This window comes from Enhydra lutris, unplaced genomic scaffold, assembly GCF_002288905.1.
Source record: "Enhydra lutris kenyoni isolate GAN:26980312 unplaced genomic scaffold, ASM228890v2 scaffoldscaffold28, whole genome shotgun sequence".
NCBI lineage: Eukaryota > Metazoa > Chordata > Mammalia > Carnivora > Mustelidae > Enhydra > Enhydra lutris.
The window spans coordinates 10,854,455-10,877,219 of NW_019154112.1; the positions used below are offsets into that span (position 1 = coordinate 10,854,455).

General features: G+C 34.7%; 1 protein-coding gene across 2 annotated transcripts in view; it reads right to left on the reverse strand.

Moving 5' to 3' along the window:
* LOC111152136 (small ArfGAP 1) overlaps positions 1-22,765 on the reverse strand; it is a 174,560-nt gene that overhangs the window by 114,635 nt on the left and 37,160 nt on the right. For both annotated transcript variants that reach the window (XM_022510440.1, XM_022510441.1), the window contains exon 2: positions 17,441-17,574. In XM_022510440.1, the coding sequence (XP_022366148.1) occupies positions 17,441-17,574 (134 nt within the window). The remainder of the gene's footprint in view (positions 1-17,440; positions 17,575-22,765) is intronic.

A 22,765-nucleotide genomic window follows, 5' to 3' on the forward strand; every position in this document is an offset into this window, starting at 1 on the left:
TGTGCAAAATACTAATATACTCTCATTTCTTGGTATCTATTCTATCCCACCTCAACATAAATACTCAACATAAGTACTCTTTCCGAGTAAACAAGATGGTAAGAAAAGGAATTAATAAGGGGCTGGGAAATATAAGGAATGGTAAACTGAAAAAGAATGAAACAGCTTTTGTTAGTTAGCTTTGGAGAGAAAACAGAAGCTAAAGTATGATAAACCCAAGGGTATATAAAGTGAGGGGAGAAAACCTGTGTAAGGCAAACTGACAATATAAAGTCAGAGGGCTCTATTATGTCAGGACACATGCTAGCATGTATATGAGCAGAGCTAATATGTAATTCTGTGTGTGGGGAGAAGAGCTTAGAAACTTTCAGTACAGCCCACCTGTCTTTAAAAAAGAAAAAATGTTTTCCATCTCTAGTATTCAAATGATGCTTTACTTTTGTATCATGGTGGGAATTTAGAAGTAAAGATGATCCAAGTTATGTAACCATAAAGGTAGTAAACATTTAGGAAGAGCTACAAGAAAAATGCCTCTTAGTTTGCACAATATCTGCAATAAAGCAAAAAGTAACTCATAGTAACTATGAAAGTAAAAAAACTTGAGAAGTTTCCATCAAGCAAACAAGAATACAGAGAAATTCTAACAAAAAATTTAGTAAGACTAAAAACAATATCTACTATGTATGCCATATCTCATTTTTCTTCATATTTGATAGTCTTGCAATTGATAATTTTTTCTTTTGAGTCCATAAAATAGAGGTGCTGTTTACAGAGATATCTTATGTTCAATGAATATGATTATACACATTTTATATAAAATATTTAATGGAGGTCTTTAATATTTTGACAAAATAAAAATTATTAGGAGCAAGGCATACACGTGTATTACACCAACTTATTTACTGTTGTTCTAGGGATGTAACCCATCACAATCAGACAAGAGCGAAAAAAAGAGGTATAAAAATCTGAAAGGGAGAAATAATGTGAAATAATGAGCCATTTTTACAGGAGTCCACTACCAAAAAGTGACTGGGTACAGGTGCACCTGTGTGTGTTAGTTGGGATTAGAGGAAACAAGGATTCAGTGACATCACAGATGTATAAAGATTGTTTTGTAAGAACGCTCAGATGGTTTCTAGGTTTCTAAAAAGTAGAAGATAGTAGTGTGGGAGGAAGGTCAGTGTCAAAGTTTCATAACACTACATTTAAAGGCCATATACAACAGTTATGAAAATTTATCCTATTGGCCCTGAGGAGCAAATTCTGTCTAGCATTCGGAAAAAAAATAATGAAAATATCCTAACAACTACAATGATAAGCAATAGCCTCAATACTTTACTTTCATACATAAATTATACATATATAATTGTAAATTGCACATATATTAGAGAAATCGTGTGTGTGTGCTCGCACACACACACATATATGCCATTTGAAATTTCAAAAAACCCTGCTTTAGGCATTATTTTCCTATTTTGGCAGGAAAGGAAACTGAAGCACCAAGATGTTAAGTAACAAGCCCAAGATTATTAATCTCCATGAGTATTTGACTCTTGTTAGAACCAGAATCAGCCCTTAGGAGTTTAGAGATTTCAGGCTGCATCTAATGGAACCGAGGATTATCTCCTTCAGGACATAGAAACACCAGGCTCTTGGCTTTAGAGGCTCAGTTTTCATTTTATAGACACAGAAATGAAAGCACAAAGAGGTTATATGATTTCTCTAGAGTAAAATACCGAATCAGTTACAGAGTTTAGACTAGGACCAAGCTCCCCAGTCCCAATCCTTCCCACCAGGCACCAGCTAATCAACAGAAGTGTCCAGGAAATTTCACCACAAAACAGAATAACACTGTAGGTTTTGCCTCCTTTATTAAAACATCATTCTGTTATTAAAATATTGCTTTTCTTTTAGATTCTCTCAACCAAAATGCTTTGCCAAAATGCACTTCTGGAGGAGAATTTTAGTTGCTTTTTTTGGGCAACTTATGATTCAGTTTTCCAGAGCTGAGATGAGTGGACTGGTTGCAAATAAGTGGGGGCAGGGAGATGATAAAGGGAATACCCTACTTTTTAAAGAAAAAGTTAAGTTTTATATTTTTTATTATTTTTAACTATAATGAGACTTAAGTTATCGGTAATGAGCTAGCTACTTCAACTACCATCTAGCTTCCTGGAAATCAAGTCAGACCCTAATACTATGCACAATTCTGAAAAACTTCTAATTTCCAAACCTATTTTCACTTCTCCAAAAGGGGAGAATACCTGTAAGGATATCAAATATACTATCAAAAATTTTTAAATTTACCAATTTTCAAAATTCTTTGACTTTAAAGAAGCATATAATGCTGTCAGTAAATTTTTTTTCTCTTTCTCTCACACTTCAAACATGAAAAAGGGAGGAAGAGGACTCTTAATTACTTAAGTCAAAATTTCTACTGTTTATTTTAAAATATTTTTAAATAGGTATTTACTTAATAAACTATAGTTCATCTCAAAATGAGATTTTTAAAAAAACAGTCAAACATTAGGTGAGCGGAATATATACTGAAATTCTTGACAAGGAAATGATAATAAAAATTCAATATGCATTTTTACTTTAAGAAAAATATATACTTATATTGAAGAGTAAGTGAAATTGTACTTCACTGTTTTGATAAATGCCAATTAGGTAGTACATACTTTAAAATTAGTGTTATTGTTCATTTTCAAATTCAATCTGTCCTCATTTTAAACACTGTATGTTCCTAGAAAGATCAATTTTATATTGTACTTTTTGCTTGAAACACCTTCATCCAAAATCAGCACCATTGTAATTGCAAAGGGAGGCTTTACCTGAAAATGGTATAATAAATCACACTCAAGAATCTCAAAACCTACTATTAAAAGTATTTTGTCCTTGTCGATCCATAATCTGTGTGTTTTTAGTTTCTCCACATAATCCAATATATAAAACAACCCATGCCCAAAGACTCACATAGCACCTGAGATTCAATTTCAAAAGTTAACTATTTGAACTAGAGTGCCGAGAAACACCTACAGGCTAACATAGTTCCTTCACAATCTAATGCAGATAAAACATTTCTATTTCTGGAACTTTCTACAAAAACATTTCACCCAATCCTAGTTTTGGCACTAAAAACAATAAAACCTATATGCTAAATGAGTTCTAAGTTTTTAATATTTTAAAGAGACTCAAGTGAACTGGGGTTGTCAATTTAAAGTTTAAATTCAAATTTAAACTTTAAACTTTAAAATTTAAAGTTTACATTTACTTATGGGATTTGTACAATTTAATAAACTAAAGCATACAAAAACTGGTGACAGATAGTAATAGCTACACTTGCTACTACACATACAGAGTTCTCAAATCACTATGCTGTACACCTGAAATTAATGTAACATTATATATCAACTGTATTTCAATTAAAAAAAAAAAAACGAAAAAAAGTAAAAAATGTCACAAAAAGTGGGAACAGATAAAAAGAAAATAGGCAGGATCAGTAAGTAGGCAAACAAATGTAATAGGAAATCACTGTTTAATGTCAATGGGGGCATCTCCAATGAAAAAACTAATAATTAAGCAGCACACAAAATCAGCTTTAGTGAGAAAAGAGCCTAGAAATAGATGTAAAGATAAGAGGTAACAGGAACAGATAGAAACAAAATGTGCCTAAGTTTAAGTCTCTCTCAATATTAGGAAATAACTTTAAATGCCAAGATAAATGACGGACCACCTAAAGTTCCAAGTTAATAAGAATAAAATTTGTCAAACCAGCCCCCCCACCCAGCGCCTTTCTTTAGTCTTCCAAAATCTTGGAAAGCAGAGTTCTTTGTGGACTCCAACTAAGTGATATAATCACTTCAGGGTATAACTCCTACGTGTGTTAGCTCAACTAAAACTACAGTCCAGTCTAGGTTCAGTGGCTATGTTTAAGAACTATGGCTCCTTGGACCTCCCCTCTCTTTCATCTTCTGCACTCTCTCTTTTCTCAGTACCTACCTCCTATCTGTCCCATAATGTTTCCTGCATTTTCTCTCTCAGACACTAAGTAGTGCCTGGTCAACAGCCATTTATAGTTAAGCTAGAATTCACATTAATGTATTATTTCAGGAAGCTACCTGTATAGTTTTCGAAATTTTTTGTGTGTACTGACTTGCCCTTTGGAGTTTACTGGCTATTTTAAAAAATGGAGTAGGTGGGGAAAAGAATAGCAGCTACAAAATAAAGGACTGAGATCACTAATTGCTGCTGTAAACGATTAAGTTATAATGTGGCAATTAGACCTTCTAAATTCCCAATGGCAAAAATGTAAAATATTAAAATAATCAATAGAATCTTACATGTTAGTATGTAATAGAAAGGTGCTACATGTCTACACTAAATCTGGAGGAAGAAAGATAAAACTATATAAATCAAAACTCTTCTACCCAATTTTCTGAGGAATAGATGTGTGAGGGAATCTCACCTACAAGGTCAAAGACTATTGTGTAAGGATATGAAAACAGCTAAAAATATATACTACATATGTTTGTATATATGCACAAAATACTTCAGGAAAAGTATACAAGAAACTAATAAATATGGTTGTTTCTGTGGAGGAAAACTGGATGTCTGAGGGATAGAGATGGGAGGAAGACTATTCACTTTGCAACTTTTGTACCCTTTGAAGTTTGTGCCATGTCCATGTATTTCTCATTTCCCCAAAACAATAAGATAATTAAGAGAGGCGTATTAATCCTGCATTGTATCTGAACAATACTCTCCAGAGGAAGCTTAGCTACCATATTCAAGCAGCATGTGAATCAGAACAAGGAGACTTCACTGTTATCCTCCACTCCTACTAGGAGAACACAGTGTTCTAGTGATCAAAGAGGTAATGAATCAAATCGAATTAATACATTTTTAAAAATTCCATCCAAGTATATCTTACACTCAAAATACAAAGTATAAATACGGCATTTATCATATCTTTTCCCAGCATGGTCATCTTCTTAAAAAAACAACTGTTGCGGAAGTTACATCACTGAATGTATCTGTTTTTCCTTCTTAAAATTTCAACAAATTTATTTTTATGTGGATGAGGGAATACTACTTATTCTACTATTTTCTATTCATTAAAATTTTTAGAACACAAAGATAAGATTGTCAAACTGCCTTATCTGAGGGTATATATTTTTTAAATGTTAATGAAAAAGAGAAAATGAGTATTTATAGTCCCTGGACAAATTCTTCATGTCAGTGACTCACCTCTACTACCACTTGAAATTTTCCAGAATAGTTCTCTATCTTCCTCTCAAAAGCCACCAGGATTTCTTGCATAGGAGCAAGCTTTCAGGACTGGTTTCAAGATCTTTTGGATTCCAGCTGCTGGAAAAGAAGGGCCACCGTTTTTGGTCTCAGGAACTCTTTGTAAATATTTAATACAGAGTCCATTCCTTCAGTTTTCATAAAATTGTGTTCTTGGGGAATTATTCTCTTTCTGTTTTAATTGTTATTTTAAAAAAACAAAATAAGTAAACCACGCATATTTAAAAATTAAAAATCCTAAATGACGATCTGGAATTAGAGGTACCAGTTCTCCTATTTTTCACAATTTTTAGATATTCTCAGAAACTGATTTATCTGTTGCAGCATTTGCTAGTTGTTACAAATTCAGAGAACGTATCTTTTAAAGCAGTAAAATTAAACACTATTACAACAAAGTTGGAAAAGCTTTACTTCACACTCTTTTGTAATCTGTATTTACTATGAAATCCATGCCATTTGAAGTCTAGGAATAAACCACTACTTTCATCCTAGGTGCTTAAGGCTCATCTCGGAGTCATCCTGGACTCCCCCCTCTTCTGTCAGAAAGCTTAGTGATTGTAACTCTTTAATATTTATTATAACCTCCCCCTGGTAATCAACCCCTGCTGCCGCCACTTTAGTTCCAGATCTAGTCACCCACTGCTTAGGCCATTGCAGGAACAAGACTGTCAGATTTAGGTTCTTAAAAGGAACATAACACTAAATACCACTCTTCAACTTATAACATTTAAGACAACATTCCCTGTTCTGTCCCTATCCCCACCAACCCCATCACTGATAGGATCAAGACCAAACCAATCCCCCATTGCAACTTTCACCTTCATCTCCTGTGACACATAATTGCACCCAATACTCTGGTCAAAGAAAACTACCTCTTTTTCAAATGCGACATGCTTTCTCCATCTTTCTGCCTAGAAGGAAGGCCCTGTGTACACTGTATTGTGCTTCTAGAAATTCATAAGCAAATAAAGGTCACTATAAAAATAGTAATGAGACATCCTTAAAATATGTTGAGAACTTACCATAGCACTAGATACTGGTGATTTTTCTTTCTTTCTTTTTTTTTTTAAAGATAACGGAGCCACTACGAAGTAACTTCCTGAAGATTACCCAAACATTTAGTTAACAAAGCCAAAACTGGAATCCAGGTCTACAAAGTCCCAGCCTTTCACTACACCTGCTATCCTCTACCATTCTTACATTCACGCAAAGCAGGGAAGAGCAGTGACCACACCTCTAAAATATTATATGCAATGAAATTAATAATCATGTTTCCAGATGATCTATTCATACAGGTAATCATTCATTGCCACATAACAACTTCCTACCAAATATAGCACTCTATATGGAGATATAAGTTTTCTTCTTCAATAGTTTAGTATTCCTTTAGTTGAACTCTCTCAGTCATCTAGATTAGGCAGTACAGATGAAGAGAGTTAAATGAACAAAGACTTCCACTAAGTAATATCTTACCATTTTGTTCACTGCTTTGACTCAAGAGCTATAGTCAGTTACTAGTAAAAGAGAATTCTAAAAACTATCACTGACTTTTCAACCTTAAAAACAATTTAAAAATCAAGAGGAAAATAAAGGGCATAATTTTACGCCTTCACATTCAGAATACATGCAACTTTTTCTCAGATGGATTGCTTAAAAATGCAAATGTCTTACTGAACTTCACAGATTCAATTTCATTAGACAGTATCACATGTCTTTCCTCACCTCACTCTGCATATTTAGGCAATAAATAAACCCAACACTACAAGCAGCTCCTTGCTCTGATCTTCTTTGAGGACAAGTCAATGATCCTGGCAAGGAGTTGGCAGAAGTTGAATCTCAATCACCTTTAAAAGTTTGTACATTTGGCCATGATTTGAGAAATTTTGTCTGCCTGATAGAATTCATAATGAGTACTCCTTCCACAAAATAAGAAAGAAGTTATATGACTGCGGGTTTTCTTGAATAAATGTGTACCAAGAATTGTGTGCTGAAAGCTTATGTCCCTGGTTCTATTAAGCACTATGAAAATTTATCTAAGGGTCAAAACCTTGAGAGAGTAAATAATGTTCTAACACATACAGGTCAGATGTGGTTAAATCATGGAGCTCTTCAAATTAACCTTTCTTAAATGAAATTTTATTCTACAAAATACTGCTTGTCAGGAATTCTTTAATAGCGGTGATAGTTTTCAAAGCTCCCAAAAGCTTCTCACAAAAAAAAAAAGAAAAAAAAAATAGAATCACTAAATAGAAAAACCAAAACCACATGGTCAATATTTACAACAAAAATTGGTGATCAAGTATCCCCACAAACCCCAAAATGCTATGAGGTAGAGATGAGGCACTAACAACCACTGACCTGCATGACATCTGCAACTAATGGGGGACCAGGCAGGTCTGAAAACAAAACACTAAAATAGTAAAGAGATAAAAACTGGAAATTACAGTGAACCAATCTAAAGAAAGCACATGAAACTGAAAAAAAAAAAAAAAAGCATATTTACCCAATCCAACAGCAAATACATACAGTCTACAATAAGCTTGAAATGGGGTAAAATAATCTAGCCCCTATCTATGAATTCTCGTAACATAACCACCAAACTTCCTTTCTAGGACCAGGCCCCACCCTGAGGAGGAAGTCCTGGGAAAGGATTCAAAACTCCAGCAGTAGCCAACCCCCTCAAAGAAAGAAAGAAAGAAAATAAAGAAAGAGAAGGTATAAAGTGGGAAAAGGAACAGAGCAAAAATAATCTGAGAAAACAAGAGGCCTTATTTTTAAACACTAACACAAAAACCACTGAAGGGAGGGGTCTGTGCCAGTAGAAAAGCTATCTTAAATAACAATTCCTTTTAAAAGTAAAGAAAACTAATACCACATAAAAATGATCAACAGAAAAGAATCAAGGTCCAATCTCATACAAAGTTTTAGAAGAAGAGAATAAGAGGCAGAATAACATCTCTACAATGAAACCACTCTACAACAAATATGCTCAGAAAACAGATCAAAACTGTACACCTACTAATTTAAAACAAGCCAAAAAATATATGCATGAAATGAAAGAACGTGTTAAATGAGTTAAAAGCCTGGTGAAGTTACAGAAGAACAACTAAATCAGATATTAGAAATATTGGGGCACCTGGGTGGTTTAAAGCCTCTGCTTTCAGCTCAGGTCATGATCCCAGGGTCTTGGGATCAAGGCCCGCATCAGGCTCTCTGCTTGGCCAGGAGCCTGCTTCCCTTCCTCTCTCTCTGCCTGTCTCTCTGCCTCTGGTCTCTGTCTGCCAAATAAATAAATAAAATCTTTGGGGGGAAAAAAAAAGAAATTAGAAATATTTGGGGCCACCTGCTGGCTCAGTCAGTGGAGACTGTGTCTCTTGATTTTAGGGTTTTAAATTCAAGCCGTATGTTGGGTATAGAGATTACTTAAAAATAAAATGTAATTTAAGAAAGAAATTAGAAATATTCAGAATTAAAATGAAAACTCAGGAAAGAATTAGAAATAAAAGGAAAAATACTTCAGAAATGAATAGAAAATAAAATGGAACATGAGAAAAATAAACAGAACAAATAATGGCCCATAAAAACTGGAGAAACAAAAAAACCTTAAAGTTTTTAATTTTAAAAAAGTAATAAAAAGGATCCAAGAGAAAGTGACAAATATTGGAGTTAGACAATGAAAATCCAACTTACATGTAAGAGTGACTCTGAAGAAGAAAGCTCAAACAAGGAGACAGAATACTGAAAAACTAATTTCAAAAAGTCACTGAAATTTAAAAAAAAATTGAAACTACATACTGAAAGAGCATACCAAAGGTATTTCTCGTCTAAAAGAAACCTATTTATATTTAATGACATAAATCAGTTAAACACAAAAGCGCGAAAGAAGAAATACCATGCAAACATTAAGCAAAAGAAGGCTGCAGTAGCTACACAGCAAGGTATAACCATCTTACAGGTACACCACTGCTGTGTGACGAAAGGATAATCTGAGCCAACTGTATCCTTTTAAATTTTCATTAAGTAGTCTCATTAACAAAAATAAAAACAGGTAACATTTATCTTAATAATGAATGCATCTTTCTCCTCTTCAGAACTCCATGGAAATAGTAGTAACTTATCTCACCTTCCCTTAACAATTTAAAAATGGTGTGATAAATTAAAACAAACCTGTACATCTGGATAATTCGAGTTAAATATAAGTTTCAACTGCCTACCAATATTCTAGTTCCAGTTTTCTATTTTCTAAGGATGGCAGAGATTCCTCACAGGAATGCTGTAGTTCTATCACTGAAATTTTATTTCACAAACTTAATATGTTTTTAAAGAATAATATTATCATAATTTTATCTGAAATATACTATGTCAAGATCAAGGGGGAGAAAACGGCCTCCATATAGTCACTTTCATCCCCTGTCTTTTATAATCCTTTACATCCCAACTTTAATAGTGAAAATGGGCACAACATGACCACCAATATAAGTACCTATAATATAATTACTTGTTTAGCAACAGAGAAATATTTAAAGTATCTATCAATTCTCTTTTGCCTCTTCTCCCTGTATCTGGGCTGATCAGGAATTCAAACGGAGGTCACAGAATACAATAAAGCTTACTGATGAGTATTAGTGAAAACCTGTAATTTTAGCTTCCTAAGGACAATTTTTTTTTCTAAGAAAGATCAGAAGTTTATATTAAGACAAGTAGGTCAATAGTATGATACAACTATTGCTAATTAAACTAAAACTACCAAGTTACTTACACAGGTATTTCTAAGAACAAAGTTTAAATAGAAATCTATATCCATCTAGTCAGTGATTTTTTTTCCTTATAAAAGAACATAAAGAGTAAAAATGTTCAAAACATTTTTAGAACTTGTCTTTCAGATTTAATCTGAGAATACTGTCACATTCTTATGATTTATCCAGAGTGCAGGAATTCCACCATAAGGTGGAATCTGACTTTTAGGAAAAAATTGAGTACAATCTCTAACTGTAACATACCATTCTTATTCAAATGCAAATAATAAGATGAAATGGTTTTTGAATTGCTGTGGTAACCAAAGAGGACTGAACATAAAATCAAAGAATCTCAAAAACGGAAGAGACTTCGGAGTCATTTAAACTATTCCTCATCTGCCCATTCAATGCTTGAATCCCAGCTACAGATTTCCAAGTGGTTGTCCAGCCTTTGCACAAACCACTCAAGTAATGGCAAACTCATTACTTTCCAAGGCAATCAATTTCAGTTCTGGATGGTTTGAAATGCTAGAAAGTACTACCTATCTAGTACCTACATATATTTCCTTGGAACCTCCACACACTAGCTTAAGTTATACTCCTATGGCTCCTGTATTTGGGGAATTTAAACATATATAGGAACATGGGAAGAAAAGGAGAGAGGTAAAGAAATGAAAAAAGATACTGTATAAATAATATAGGACAAATTGGGGGCATATGCTTGATTTTTTTTTTCATTTTCTTCATTCTCCCCGTTCATTGCTAAATATAGGAAACATTATCTCACAGAATTATATCAAACCAAAGACTGTTCTTGGTGTGCCAATGATAAATTAAGGACATACTGTGTTCCCACCACTGTGGTAACCAACACAAGGACTACAAATGCACATCAGGTGAAGTTACTAATTACTGGAAGGTTACAATTAACAGACATACACAACGGTAAATAACAATATGTGGTAGTAAATAATTAGGCACAACCTATATTTTGAAGGTTTATTAAAGTATGGCTTTAACTGGGTTTTAAAGAATGGGAAGGGTTTGGTTTGAAAAAAGGAATATTCAGAAGATACTTCCAACAACAGACAACCGCACAACCAAAACAAACAGCAAGAACTCACTGCCAGAATAATTCAACAGGAACAGCTGGCTCTATACAGCAAAGAGATCTATTGTAAAGCATCTGGAGGAAGGTCAAAGACACAGGATGAAGTCAGATGGCAGAGGTGTGTGATTACCAATTTAAGGAAAATAAAACTTTTATGATTCTCAGAGGAGAACCAATATAAATTTCTTAGAAGAGAAGTCAAATGACCAAAACAGTGTTCCAGAAAGATTATTCTGAATGTGGTATGTAAAAGTGATGGAGAGGGGACAGTGACAGGAAGATCAGGAATAAGCTAAAGCCACGGACATGGCAAGAGAAATAAGAATGGAAAGCAACAGAAGCAACAAAAGAATTAAGAACTGATGGCATAATGAGGCACACAAAAGAAAGAGGTAAGAACCACAGGACACCACAAGCTTTTAAGATTAACTTGAACAGGGAGCCTGGGTGGCTCAGTGGGTTAAGCCGCTGCCTTCAGCTCGGGTCATGATCTCAGGGTCCTGGGATCCAGTCCCGCATCGGGCTCTCTGCTCAGCAGGGAGCCTGCTTCCCTCTCTCTCTCTCTCTCTCTCTCTCTGACTGCCTCTCCATCTACTTGTGATCTCTCTGTCAAATAAATAAATAAAATCTTTAAAAAAAAAAAAAAGATTAACTTGAATAATGGCATAACTAAGAAGCCAGTATGGACCACCAGATAATTATTTAAATTTTAAGTGTGTCAAGTTGCAGATTAGTGGCATCTATTAATCTTAACATTTACAAAGGCTACATATTAATAACTTAAATCCTTTTTTCCTGTTTCCATATGAAACATTAAGAGATTTTATTGATACTGCTAAAGAGCAACAGTTAATTTTGATATTCTATTCTTTTCTTTTTTTAAAGATTTTATTTACTCATTTGACAGAGAAAGAGAGACAGAGAGAGAGGGAACACAAGCAGGGGAAGCAGGAGAGGGAGAAGCAGGCTTCCCGCTGAGCAGGAAGCCCGATGTGGGGCCAATCTCAGGACGCTGGGATCACGACCTGAGCCAAGGCAGACACCCAAATGACTGAGCCACCCAGGCACGCCCGATATTCTATTCTTAATTTTACTCAAATGCGTAATGTTATCTGGCAAAAAGAAAAAAAAACCCATGCCCCGTCATATCTATTCCTTTCTGTTAACTTCTATCATTACATTAATAGCCAGCTTTCTCTGTTTCGTAGTGAAGTATTTTTCATAAAGCAATGAGTTTTAATTACTTCACATGAATTACTGAATATACAAAGATGAACAGATATGTAAAGCCATGTTGAAATTCCAGGGTTATGGAACCAACCAGATTGACTAACTCCAGCCTCAAAGAATATACAATTAAAATGGGTGCTAGGGCAAACTATCAATTACTTCATGCCAAGGATATCCAAGGTTTCTTAAGATCGGTAAGTCCACAAACAGCAAAGGTCTCTAATAGGCAATCTAAAAAAGAACTGAAATTCACTATAGAAGCCACTATTGGACAGACAGGGGAAACCATCTGCACAAAAAAGTAACTGAATCCATGAGGGTAAGTGAGTTCTCCTATGTAGAGAGACTAAAGAACAACAGGGGTAAAGACAAAACTAGAAAATCTCCACTAGGGGGAAAAAGCAAAAAAAGAAATAGTAAAAACAAAACAAAATAAATCAGAGACTAAATAAACCAAATAGAAGACATGGTGAGTAACTTTAGCTTCTTTCACAAAGAAAAACCTTCAAGAAGGCAGGGATAGTGTCAAGTGAAGCAGGAAGACCAAGGAGGAGGAGAAGAGTTGGATTTGGTCATTAGGGGTAACTAGTATTCTTTATGAGTGCAAACTCAGCAGAATGATGGGAACAAAAAAGAGTTAACTTAGCAGAAGTAAGGTAAAGAAATGAAATAGTGGGTAAAGATCTTGTTCAAGAAATTCAGGGGCGCCTGGGTGGCTCAGTGGGTTAAGCCGCTGCCTTCGGCTCAGGTCATGATCTCAGGGTCCTGGGATCGAGTCCCGCATCAGGCTCTCTGCTCAGCAGGGAGCCTGCTTCCCTCTCTCTCTCTCTCTCTCTCTCTGCCTGCCTCTCCATCTACTTGTGATCTCTCTCTCTGTCAAATAAATAAATAAAATCTTAAAAAAAAAAAAAAAAAGAAATTCAACCGCTAAAGGGAGACAAGAGCTAGTCACTAGACTACAGAGACTGGCACACTGTGAGTACTTAGTAAGTGTTCAGTGGCTGAATAAGCAAACGAATAAATACAGCAGAGTCAAGAGCTATTTGTTGAGGGAAAGATGGTATTAGGAAGACTTTTTTTTAATGGCAGAAGCATGTGAGTAATGCATTTCAAAGAAGAAGAAAGAATTTAAATGTGCCTCCAAATGAATATAATTTTTTTAATTAGGTGGAAAAGCAGGACGGAAAGCTGCAAATGAAAATAAAGGCAGAGAAACTAGCAGCCACCCCCTTCCATTCTGCCCCTAAACAAGAGAACAAAACGCTGAAGTCAAAGCAGGGTTTGGGGGGAATGGGAAGAAAGCAAACTTCTATTCTTTTGTTTTAACAGAAAGCAAGAATGTGAGAAGAGCTGGGTTTAAAGACCTTTCCTTCTAGCCAAAATACAGTCAAAGCTAAAGTAAAAATGGTAAAGATATTAACAGAGGGAGTAAAAATGCCTATAAAATGTTGCAGGCAAGTTCACTAAGGATAAATCATAGGCCTGTGGAAATTGGGCAGTTTCAAATGTAAAATTCCCCACAATATATTTTATAATGAGTAAATCTCAGTTGTGTGGCCTTGGTGTTCCCAAGAAAATACTAACTACCACATCCAATAAATGACACTAGTCAGTAGTAAACAAAGAACCTGTGAAAGAAGATTACTAAAAGATTTATAGTTAGTAAAGTATTAAAAATGATCCAAAAGTTATCAAGATAAATACCAAAAACATGGGGTATACTTTGCAATAGGGACAAAAATCTCACTAAGATGTTTTATTAGATGGCGCAATTTACAAGACTCTGCACAAAGTAAGCTAAGAAACTTGAAGACACAAGTAATATTCCTCTGCAGTAAAAATAAGGTATTTTTCATTTTAACTCTTTCAGTACACACAATGAAAACTGAATTATTAAAAATTTTTAAATAATGGAGAAAAATGGTACTCAATACTTGGGGTTAATGAACCAGTACAAAATAAAAAAAAATATTTTAGTATTTATATAAGTACAAAGTGATCCTTCATAAAAATTTCAGAAAAGTGCCTGAGAGTAAGCCTAAGACAAAAGATTTTTTTTCCCTTGTTCCCAGATACACTGATTATGCACCACACCTAATGCTCCATGCAATATGTGCCCTCCTTAATACCCACCACCAGGCCAAAAGACATTTAATCTAACCATGAACCACATTTAAAAAAAGAATTTTGGTTAAAATGTAAGGTGAGTAACTCTGTTTCCATGCTAATAAAAATCAAAGTAAGTTCTGATAAATTTTCTTTGAAAAATAAGCATAAAGCAATTCTAACCCAACTGTGATATGGCAGATGCCCTAAAAATTGATTCACACACTCAAAACATGTATACAAATGATTGATATAAATATGGTGTATATATGTCAGTTGATAAGAAGCTCTGTGGCAAAACTTAAGTAGTTACATTTTATGGAGACACACAAAAGAAGAATATTTTTATTTAACAGCTGGGTTCAGAGATTAAATCATGTTTCCACATTAGCTATTAAAGATCTAAAAATATATAAAACTACCCAAAACTAAGTATCATCTTTGCAAATTAAAAATATGATTTTTATGAACTGTTGGGGTTGGTGGTAAGGGAAGACATAGGGTAGAAGTATAGGCAGTAAAATACTTTCCTTCTGCAAATAAATGCCTCCTGACTTTTTTTTTAATATCCAAGAAATTCTTACAAAATGTCATATGAATAAGAACACTAAATTACACTGTGATCGTCACTCTTCCTAATCTGAATGAAGAGTCAGAGTTAATAAGAACAAGTTCCAAGAAATAAAAATCTCAATGTACAGCAACCTACGGGTACAGACATCAGTGTAGTGGTTGCCCCTAGAGAACCTGACTATAAATTGACACAACGAAATTTTCTAGGATGATAAAAATGCTCCGTGTATCTTCATTGGGGTGTTGGTGACACAGTACAGACATTTGCCAAGACACATAAAACTCACATCTGTAAATTTTGGTCTCTGTAATTACACTTCGATTTTTTTAAGTTAAAAATAAAATGCGCAGGTATAGAGTTGGACTATATCAAACATACGTACCATGACAGGGAAAAGGATATGTTTAAATCCGAGTAACAAGCAACTCAATAGACAACTGATATGTTTACCGAATCATCTCAAAATGCCTTAACATCCAATATTACTAAAAATGAATTAATTCTATTTCACAAACATCCTCAAAAAGTAATTAATACTCAATACCACACAATGAATCAATCTGTTTATTAACTCAGTAGTACACTTAGTTACCAATTCATCACAGATTTACTAGGAAGCCACATTGCTTAAGATTAGAAAGATACTCAAGGCAGCAATATTGAAGGTTTTAAACAATGAATAAATGGACTAATATTACTAATAACTGGTAAGCTAACATCGGGTATTTAAAATGTGCCATGTACTGTTTTAAATGCTTTCCCCACATTAACTTATTCTATCTTCACAGCAATGCACAGAAGAAGACATTCTTACTATTCCCATTTCATAAATGAAGAAACCGAGGTCCCCTGAGATTAAGTATCCTGTCAGGAGTACCTAGGTCTAACTCTGGCTGTCTGCCCATCTAAAGACAACTTTGTAAATCACTTTGTTCTACTGTGTTTTTACAATCAGTTGCCTTGAAATTTTCTAGGTTAAAATAAAGGTTGTACTTTATAGAATGGAACCTTGGGGCCTTCACCAATTACTTACTCATTTATATTGCATATCAGTCCCAGAGTGATTTTTTAAAGAACAACTTTGGCTTTGCTTGCAAGTACTTAACAAGGCCCATCCTAAGAATACTGGATGGCTTACTCATCTGTCTGTGTGATTAAGTTTCTTCATACCTTTTTTCTATACTTTTTTTTAAATAAAACTTCATTGTCTATTCATTTAACTTTTAAGTGAGCGCATCCTAACCTTATTTCTCATCACAGAACACTGAAAGAGGAGCTCTGTGGTATATAGTCATACAGAGCACCCTCTGGTGATAATTAATCATCAAAAGTCTTGCATTCCAAAACAGTAATTCTTATTTCAAAAAGATGACAGGCGGAACCATATAAATGATGTTCGAATACAATTTTGAAGACTGTATATTACTTAATAGTTGTTTTCTAAAGCCTGCCATTTTTAATAATTCAGTATCTTGCTGTGTAACTATTACTTATTCTGCAGAAAACCAGTGAATTCCAGCTGCAGCCCTCTGACTGGGAAACTCTGCTCTCAGGTATAAGAAAAAAACAGCTGCCCACCTCAAATAAACCTTTATTCAATTCCTTTTAACAGGCTAGCTGAGAAAAATATTATTTCTGGAAAACTGAATTGTCCAAGGATTTCATGTTTTGTCCTTAGGGGAAATGAACCATTAAAAAGGCAATACACCGGGGCGCCTGGGTGGCTCAGTGGGTTAAAGCCTCTGACTTTGGCTCGGGTCGTGATCCCAGAGTCCTGGGATTGAGCCCCACATCGTGCTCTCTACTCAGCAGGGAGCCTGCTTCCTCCTCTCTCTCTCTCTGCCTGCCTCTCTGCCTACTTGTGATCTCTGTCTGTCAAATAAATAAATAAATCTTAAAAAAAAAAAAAGGCAATACACCTTGGGTCTTGAATGTGTTGTACCTCCATAAGCCATTACAAACACCAAGTTACATTTTCAAATTACACTGTATCACATTTTCTTGAAGACAACTTAAACATTATGAAATCTGTTACCACAGTTACTATAGAAATATTATCAAGAACAGAGGCTTATATGCAATGTTCAAAAAGCTCTACTTCCTTGATAAAACAAGTAAATTTTCTCCTCAAGGATTAGGAAAATACATAAAGTGCCATATTTCCTTTTATGTCCTAGTCAGCAAAATCCTCAAAAACTTATTTAAGAGTGAACTAAAATAGCTATGCTTGACTTTATAGCCTGAAGATCTCTTGGCTATATGCAGCACCTGCCATTTCAATATAATCCATTTCAATGTTAGATGCAAGAAGGGTTAAAGACTTTAAATTCATTTTAAATGTTGTAAATAATCTCTCAATAAGGAAATGTTTACCTGTATCTGTTCTGGTGTCCATTGGTCTAGGTTGACTGACTTGACCCTGGATATATGAACCCCAAGATTTCTATGGATTCCAGCACATCTGATGCAAATAAATACACCAATATTCCAGGAAGCCCATCGAGGACCTAATCAAGGAGAAAAAAACAAAGATAAATATTAAAAACTAAAGTAAATATTATGGCAGCTTTTAAGCAGCATTCTGATTTTTTACACAATTATAATGGAGCCTTACAGAATTTCAAATGGCACCAACAGCAAGCTTATAAATCAACCTTCAAAAACTAAAATGAATCTACTAATTTTGCTTTTCTAGAAACTTTCCCAAACCTATCTAAGAATTTAAAACTAATTTATGTGAACAGTGTTTTCACTTAGCATATTTGAACCAGGAACAGTAATATCCCACAGTAAAAAGTTCTTCATTAAATGTGTAAGGTGTTCCTTAAAAGATTACCAACAAATATAAAAGAGTTTTTAATGAAATGAAGACATTAGTAAGAAACACACAACCAACCTAAAAGAAAAATGTGCAAAAAGATATGAATGGGTAATTCACAGAAGAAATGTATAACCAATAAACATAAAAAACATGTACGAGCTCACTAGTAGGGGAAAAGACCTTTAAAACTACAATAATCTCCATTTTAGATTCCACACATTGGAAAAGAAATTTTTTAATCAACTAAATGTTAGGAAGACTGAGAAACAGTTAAAGTCTGTCTCAAGAAGCCTTATAACAACATGAATAAATCCCAACTATAGCCCTGAATTAAGAAAAGTTACAGATAAACTATGGTGTGGTATAAAATGTTAGTTCTTTGGATCATTGTTTAAAAATTCTTAAAAACATGGTAGAGAAACTCACATAAAGATAAAAGACTAGAAAGCCTTAGCTGTACTATTCTTTATGTCTTTGAATGTATTTTAATAATTTTAAATATCCTTTTTTAAATTTAAATTCCATTAGCCAACATATAGTACATCATTAGTTTTTCATGTAGTGTTCAAAGATTCACCAGTTGAGTATAACATCCAGTGCTCATCACATCGCATGCCCTCCCTAATGCCTATCACCCAGCTACTCCATCCCTCCACCCATCTCCCTTTCCACAACTCTGTTTCCTGGAGTCAAGAGTCTCCCATGGTTTGTCTCCCTTTCTGATTTCCTCCCATCCAGTCTTCCCTCACTTCCTATGATCCTCTGCACTATTCCTTATATTCCACACATGAGTGAAACCATAAAAAACATGTATGAGAGTAATTGTCTTCCTCTGATTGACTGATTTCACTTAGCATAATTCCCTCCAGTTCCATCCATGTCGATGTACATAGTAGGTATTCATCCTTTCTGATAGCTGAGTAATATTCCATTGTATATACGAACCACATCTTCTTTATCCATTTGTCTACTGAAGGGCATCTCAGCTCCTTCCACAACTTGGCTATTGTGGACACTGCTGCTATGCACATTGGGGTGCAGGTGCTCCTTCTTTTCACTACATCTGTATCTTTGAGGTAAACACCCAGTAATGCAATTATTGGCTTGTAAGGTAGCTGTATTTTTAACTTCTTGAGGAACCTCCATACTGTTTTCCAGACTGGCTATACCAGCTTGCATTCCTACTAACAGTGTAAGAGGGTTCCCCTTTCTCCGCATCTTCACCAACATCTGTTGTTCCCTGTCTCATGAATTTTAGCCATTCTAACTGATGGAAGGTGGTATCTCATTGTGGTTTTGATTTGTATTTCCCTGACGGCAAATGACGTGGAGCATTTTTTCATGTGTCTGTTGACCATTTGGATGTCTCCTTTGGCAAAGTGTCAGTTCATGTCTTCTGCCCATTTCCTGACAGAATTATTTGTTTTTTGGGTGGTGAGTTTGATTAAGTTGTTTATAGACCTTGGATACCAGCCCTTTATCTGATACGTCATTTGCAAATATCTTTTCCCATTGCATAGGTTGCCTTTTAGTTTTGTTGACTGTGTCCTTTGCCAAGCAGAAGCCTTTTATCTTAATCAAATCCCAACAGTTCATTTTTGCTTTAGTTTCCCTTGCCTTTAGAGATGTATCTGTAAGAAGTTGCTGTGGCCAAGGTCAAAGAGGTTGCTGCCTGTGATCTCTAGGAGTTCTGATGGATTCCTGTCTCACATTTAGGTCTTTCATTCATTTTGAGTTTATCTTTGTGTATGGTATAAGAGAATGGTCCAGTTTCATTCTTCTAAATGTGTCTGTCCAATTTTCCCAGCACAATTTAGTGGAGAGACTGTCTTCTTTCTATTGGATAGTCTTTCCTGCTTTGTTGAAGATAAGCTGACCACAGAGTGAAGGGTCTATTTCTGGGCTCTCTATTCTGTCCCATCGATCTATCTGTTTGTTTTTGAGCTAGTACCATGCTGTCTTGATGATCGCAGCTTTGTAATATAGCTTGAAGTCAGGCATTGTGATAGTCCCAGCTTTGGTTTTCTTTTTCAACATTCCCCTGGCTATTCGGGGTCTTTTCCAATTCCACACAAATTTTAGGACTGCTTGTTCCACCTCTGTGAAAAATGTAATTTTAAATATTCTTATGATTATTTTCATATATTGCTTGTATAATCAAAGTAAAATTGGAAAAATAAACATAATATCTGATAATTATGTCAACTATTCAGAAGCTTATACCTAATGGACTTTTATAAATCACCTGATTATGAAAAAAAAAACATACACAGTATGGGATATCAATAAAAACCAAGCTTTTTAAAACATTTATTAGACTTCTATTTTAAGTACATCCTTTTTATCTCAAGGAGAGATTTAATCTACAAAATAACACTGAAACCAGTAATTCCAATGCAGTAAAACCAAACACATTCCTCTCCAAAATTCTTTAGGAAGTAGTTCATGCATATACAATTCATACCAAAATATGCTGCTTTTAAGTTTGAGAAATGACACCTGTAAACTGACAAACATCTGGGACATGTTCTATTTAATGACTGCTACCAGCATAGAAATGATTTAGAGACCAAAAGACCTGTATTGTCAAACAACTCTGCCCTCAATGAACTGCATGAATTACCCTGCACTAATAACAAACTAAGCAACAAGGTTCTCATATTTTAAGTGGACTCAGGATTGGCTGCCTCATTACTTAGGTGAGTCTTGTACAGAAAATATTTTGATAGTTTTAGAGCACTACTTAAGTACAAGTTATTGTCATCTTATGAAATTCTGAAAATCAAAATACAATATGTTCCTACTTTAGAACTAAAGTTTTTACACTGATCTGCAAAACAACTGTATCTTAAAACTTTCCTCAGAAACAATTCCCAAAAGGGCAGTGAATCCAAAGCTTGATGGGAAGAGATTTTCAACACTCTCCCAAGTGTGGCTTCATTTCTGTTCTTAAAATAGAATGATTCTCCTCAGAGCATGTTAGACACACAGCTAAATACAAATGGAAACTTTTCTCTACAGCACAATTTTCTGATGCAGCAAATGTTATGACTAAATGAATTAATTAGAGAGCACCATTTGTGGGGTGCCTGGGTGGCTCAGTCAGTGGAGCATCTAACTCTTGATTTCAGCTTGGGTCATGGTCTTGGGGTGAAGGGATTAAACTTGCATCAGGCTCCGCACTCAGCATGGAGTCTGCTTGTCCCTCTCCCTTGGCTCTCTTTCTCTCACTCCCTCAAATAACTAATAAATAAAATCTTAAAAAAAAAAAAGCAAGAAAGCATCACTTGCACAATGCAACAGTAAACAGTCCATGTAGATAAAAAGTTGTAGCACCAAATAGAGTGGTGCATTTTTACCATAACCAAAGATAATAAAGGGATCAAATGTATAAAAGCAATATACAAGAATAATACTAGCAGTAATAAAAACATGAACATTACTATTTAACAAAAAGCTAGATATAATAAGTGATGTTCAGATTTTACACAGCTTTACACACTGCTATCACTTATGGGAGATGTTAGCCCCAATTGTTTTTTTACCAATTGAAATAATAATGCAAATTTGTCAATGCATCTTTCTTTGGAATAGCTATCACCTCTTGACCACTATAGTTAGGGAACTTCAAAAATAAACTTTTAAAAGCGTAACCAAAATTATAATTGGGTTATCCACTCTATAAAATTAGCCTTGTAAAATTTACCTAAAATTGATAAAATAGTAGCTGCTCAACATGGTAGTCATTCAAGTATTGGTATGAAATCCTCATTTTCATTCACTAAACTACTGGTAAATATTTACCAACTCTGTGCTAAGTAAATGCTATTAAAACACCACAAACACAAAGGTAAAAACCAAAGTTCCCAGACTCTGAAGGCCAAGACCAATATAAATATGTATAGCCATTTTAAAAACAATTTGGTGAAATCTAGTTAAGTTCCAGATGAATAAACCCTTCCATCAGGCAATCTATTCATACACACACACACACACAGATTGACCAATTTATATATGTAATATGACATATCTAGGTACACATACACACTCACATATAACATACCTTACAGCAGTTATTTTAAATGGCAAATCACAACTCATTAATTTAATCTCAACAAGTATTTATCTTTAAAAGAGAAAGAAAAAAGATAATGGTACATCACACAAGGGGCAAAAATAGTTTTATTGAACTCTTTTTAAAAATCAGTAATGTAAGGGGCGCCTAGGTAGCACAGTCAGTTGAGTGGCCTACTCTTGTTTTGTGCTCTAATGGTTATCTCAGGGTCATGAGATCAAGTTCCACGTATCAGACTCCGAGCTCAACAAGGAGTCTGCTTGGGACTATCTCTGCCCTCTACCCCCACACGAGCACACTCATGCACACACGAGTACACTCATGCACACACTTGCTTTCTCTCTAAAATAAATAAATAAATCTTTTAAAAAATCAGCAATATACATATGTATGTATATAGACGTATGTACACACAAAAATCAAGGCATGCTGTAAAATGTTTTTTCTCTGGGTCCTGGTCAACTATGGCTGAAAAATACTACAAAGAAACTCATACTTGTATTTAAGAAGCATGTACCAGAGTATTTATAGCAGCATGGATTCCTAAAGTGACCGGAAATAACTTAAATTTTCACTAATATGATTACCTCACCATACAATGTGAAAATGAATAATCTGCATTTATCAACAGGCCAAAAATCTTAATTATAACATGGAGTAAACAATTTTAGCATAAGCTGATCTATATTACTATATATGCCCTTTCCTGCCTTCTTGCCTTTGCATATGGTCTCTGCACCAAATGCTTCTTCCTTAGGTCTTCATATGCCTGGCTTACTTTGTTGTACTGGCCTCAGTTCAC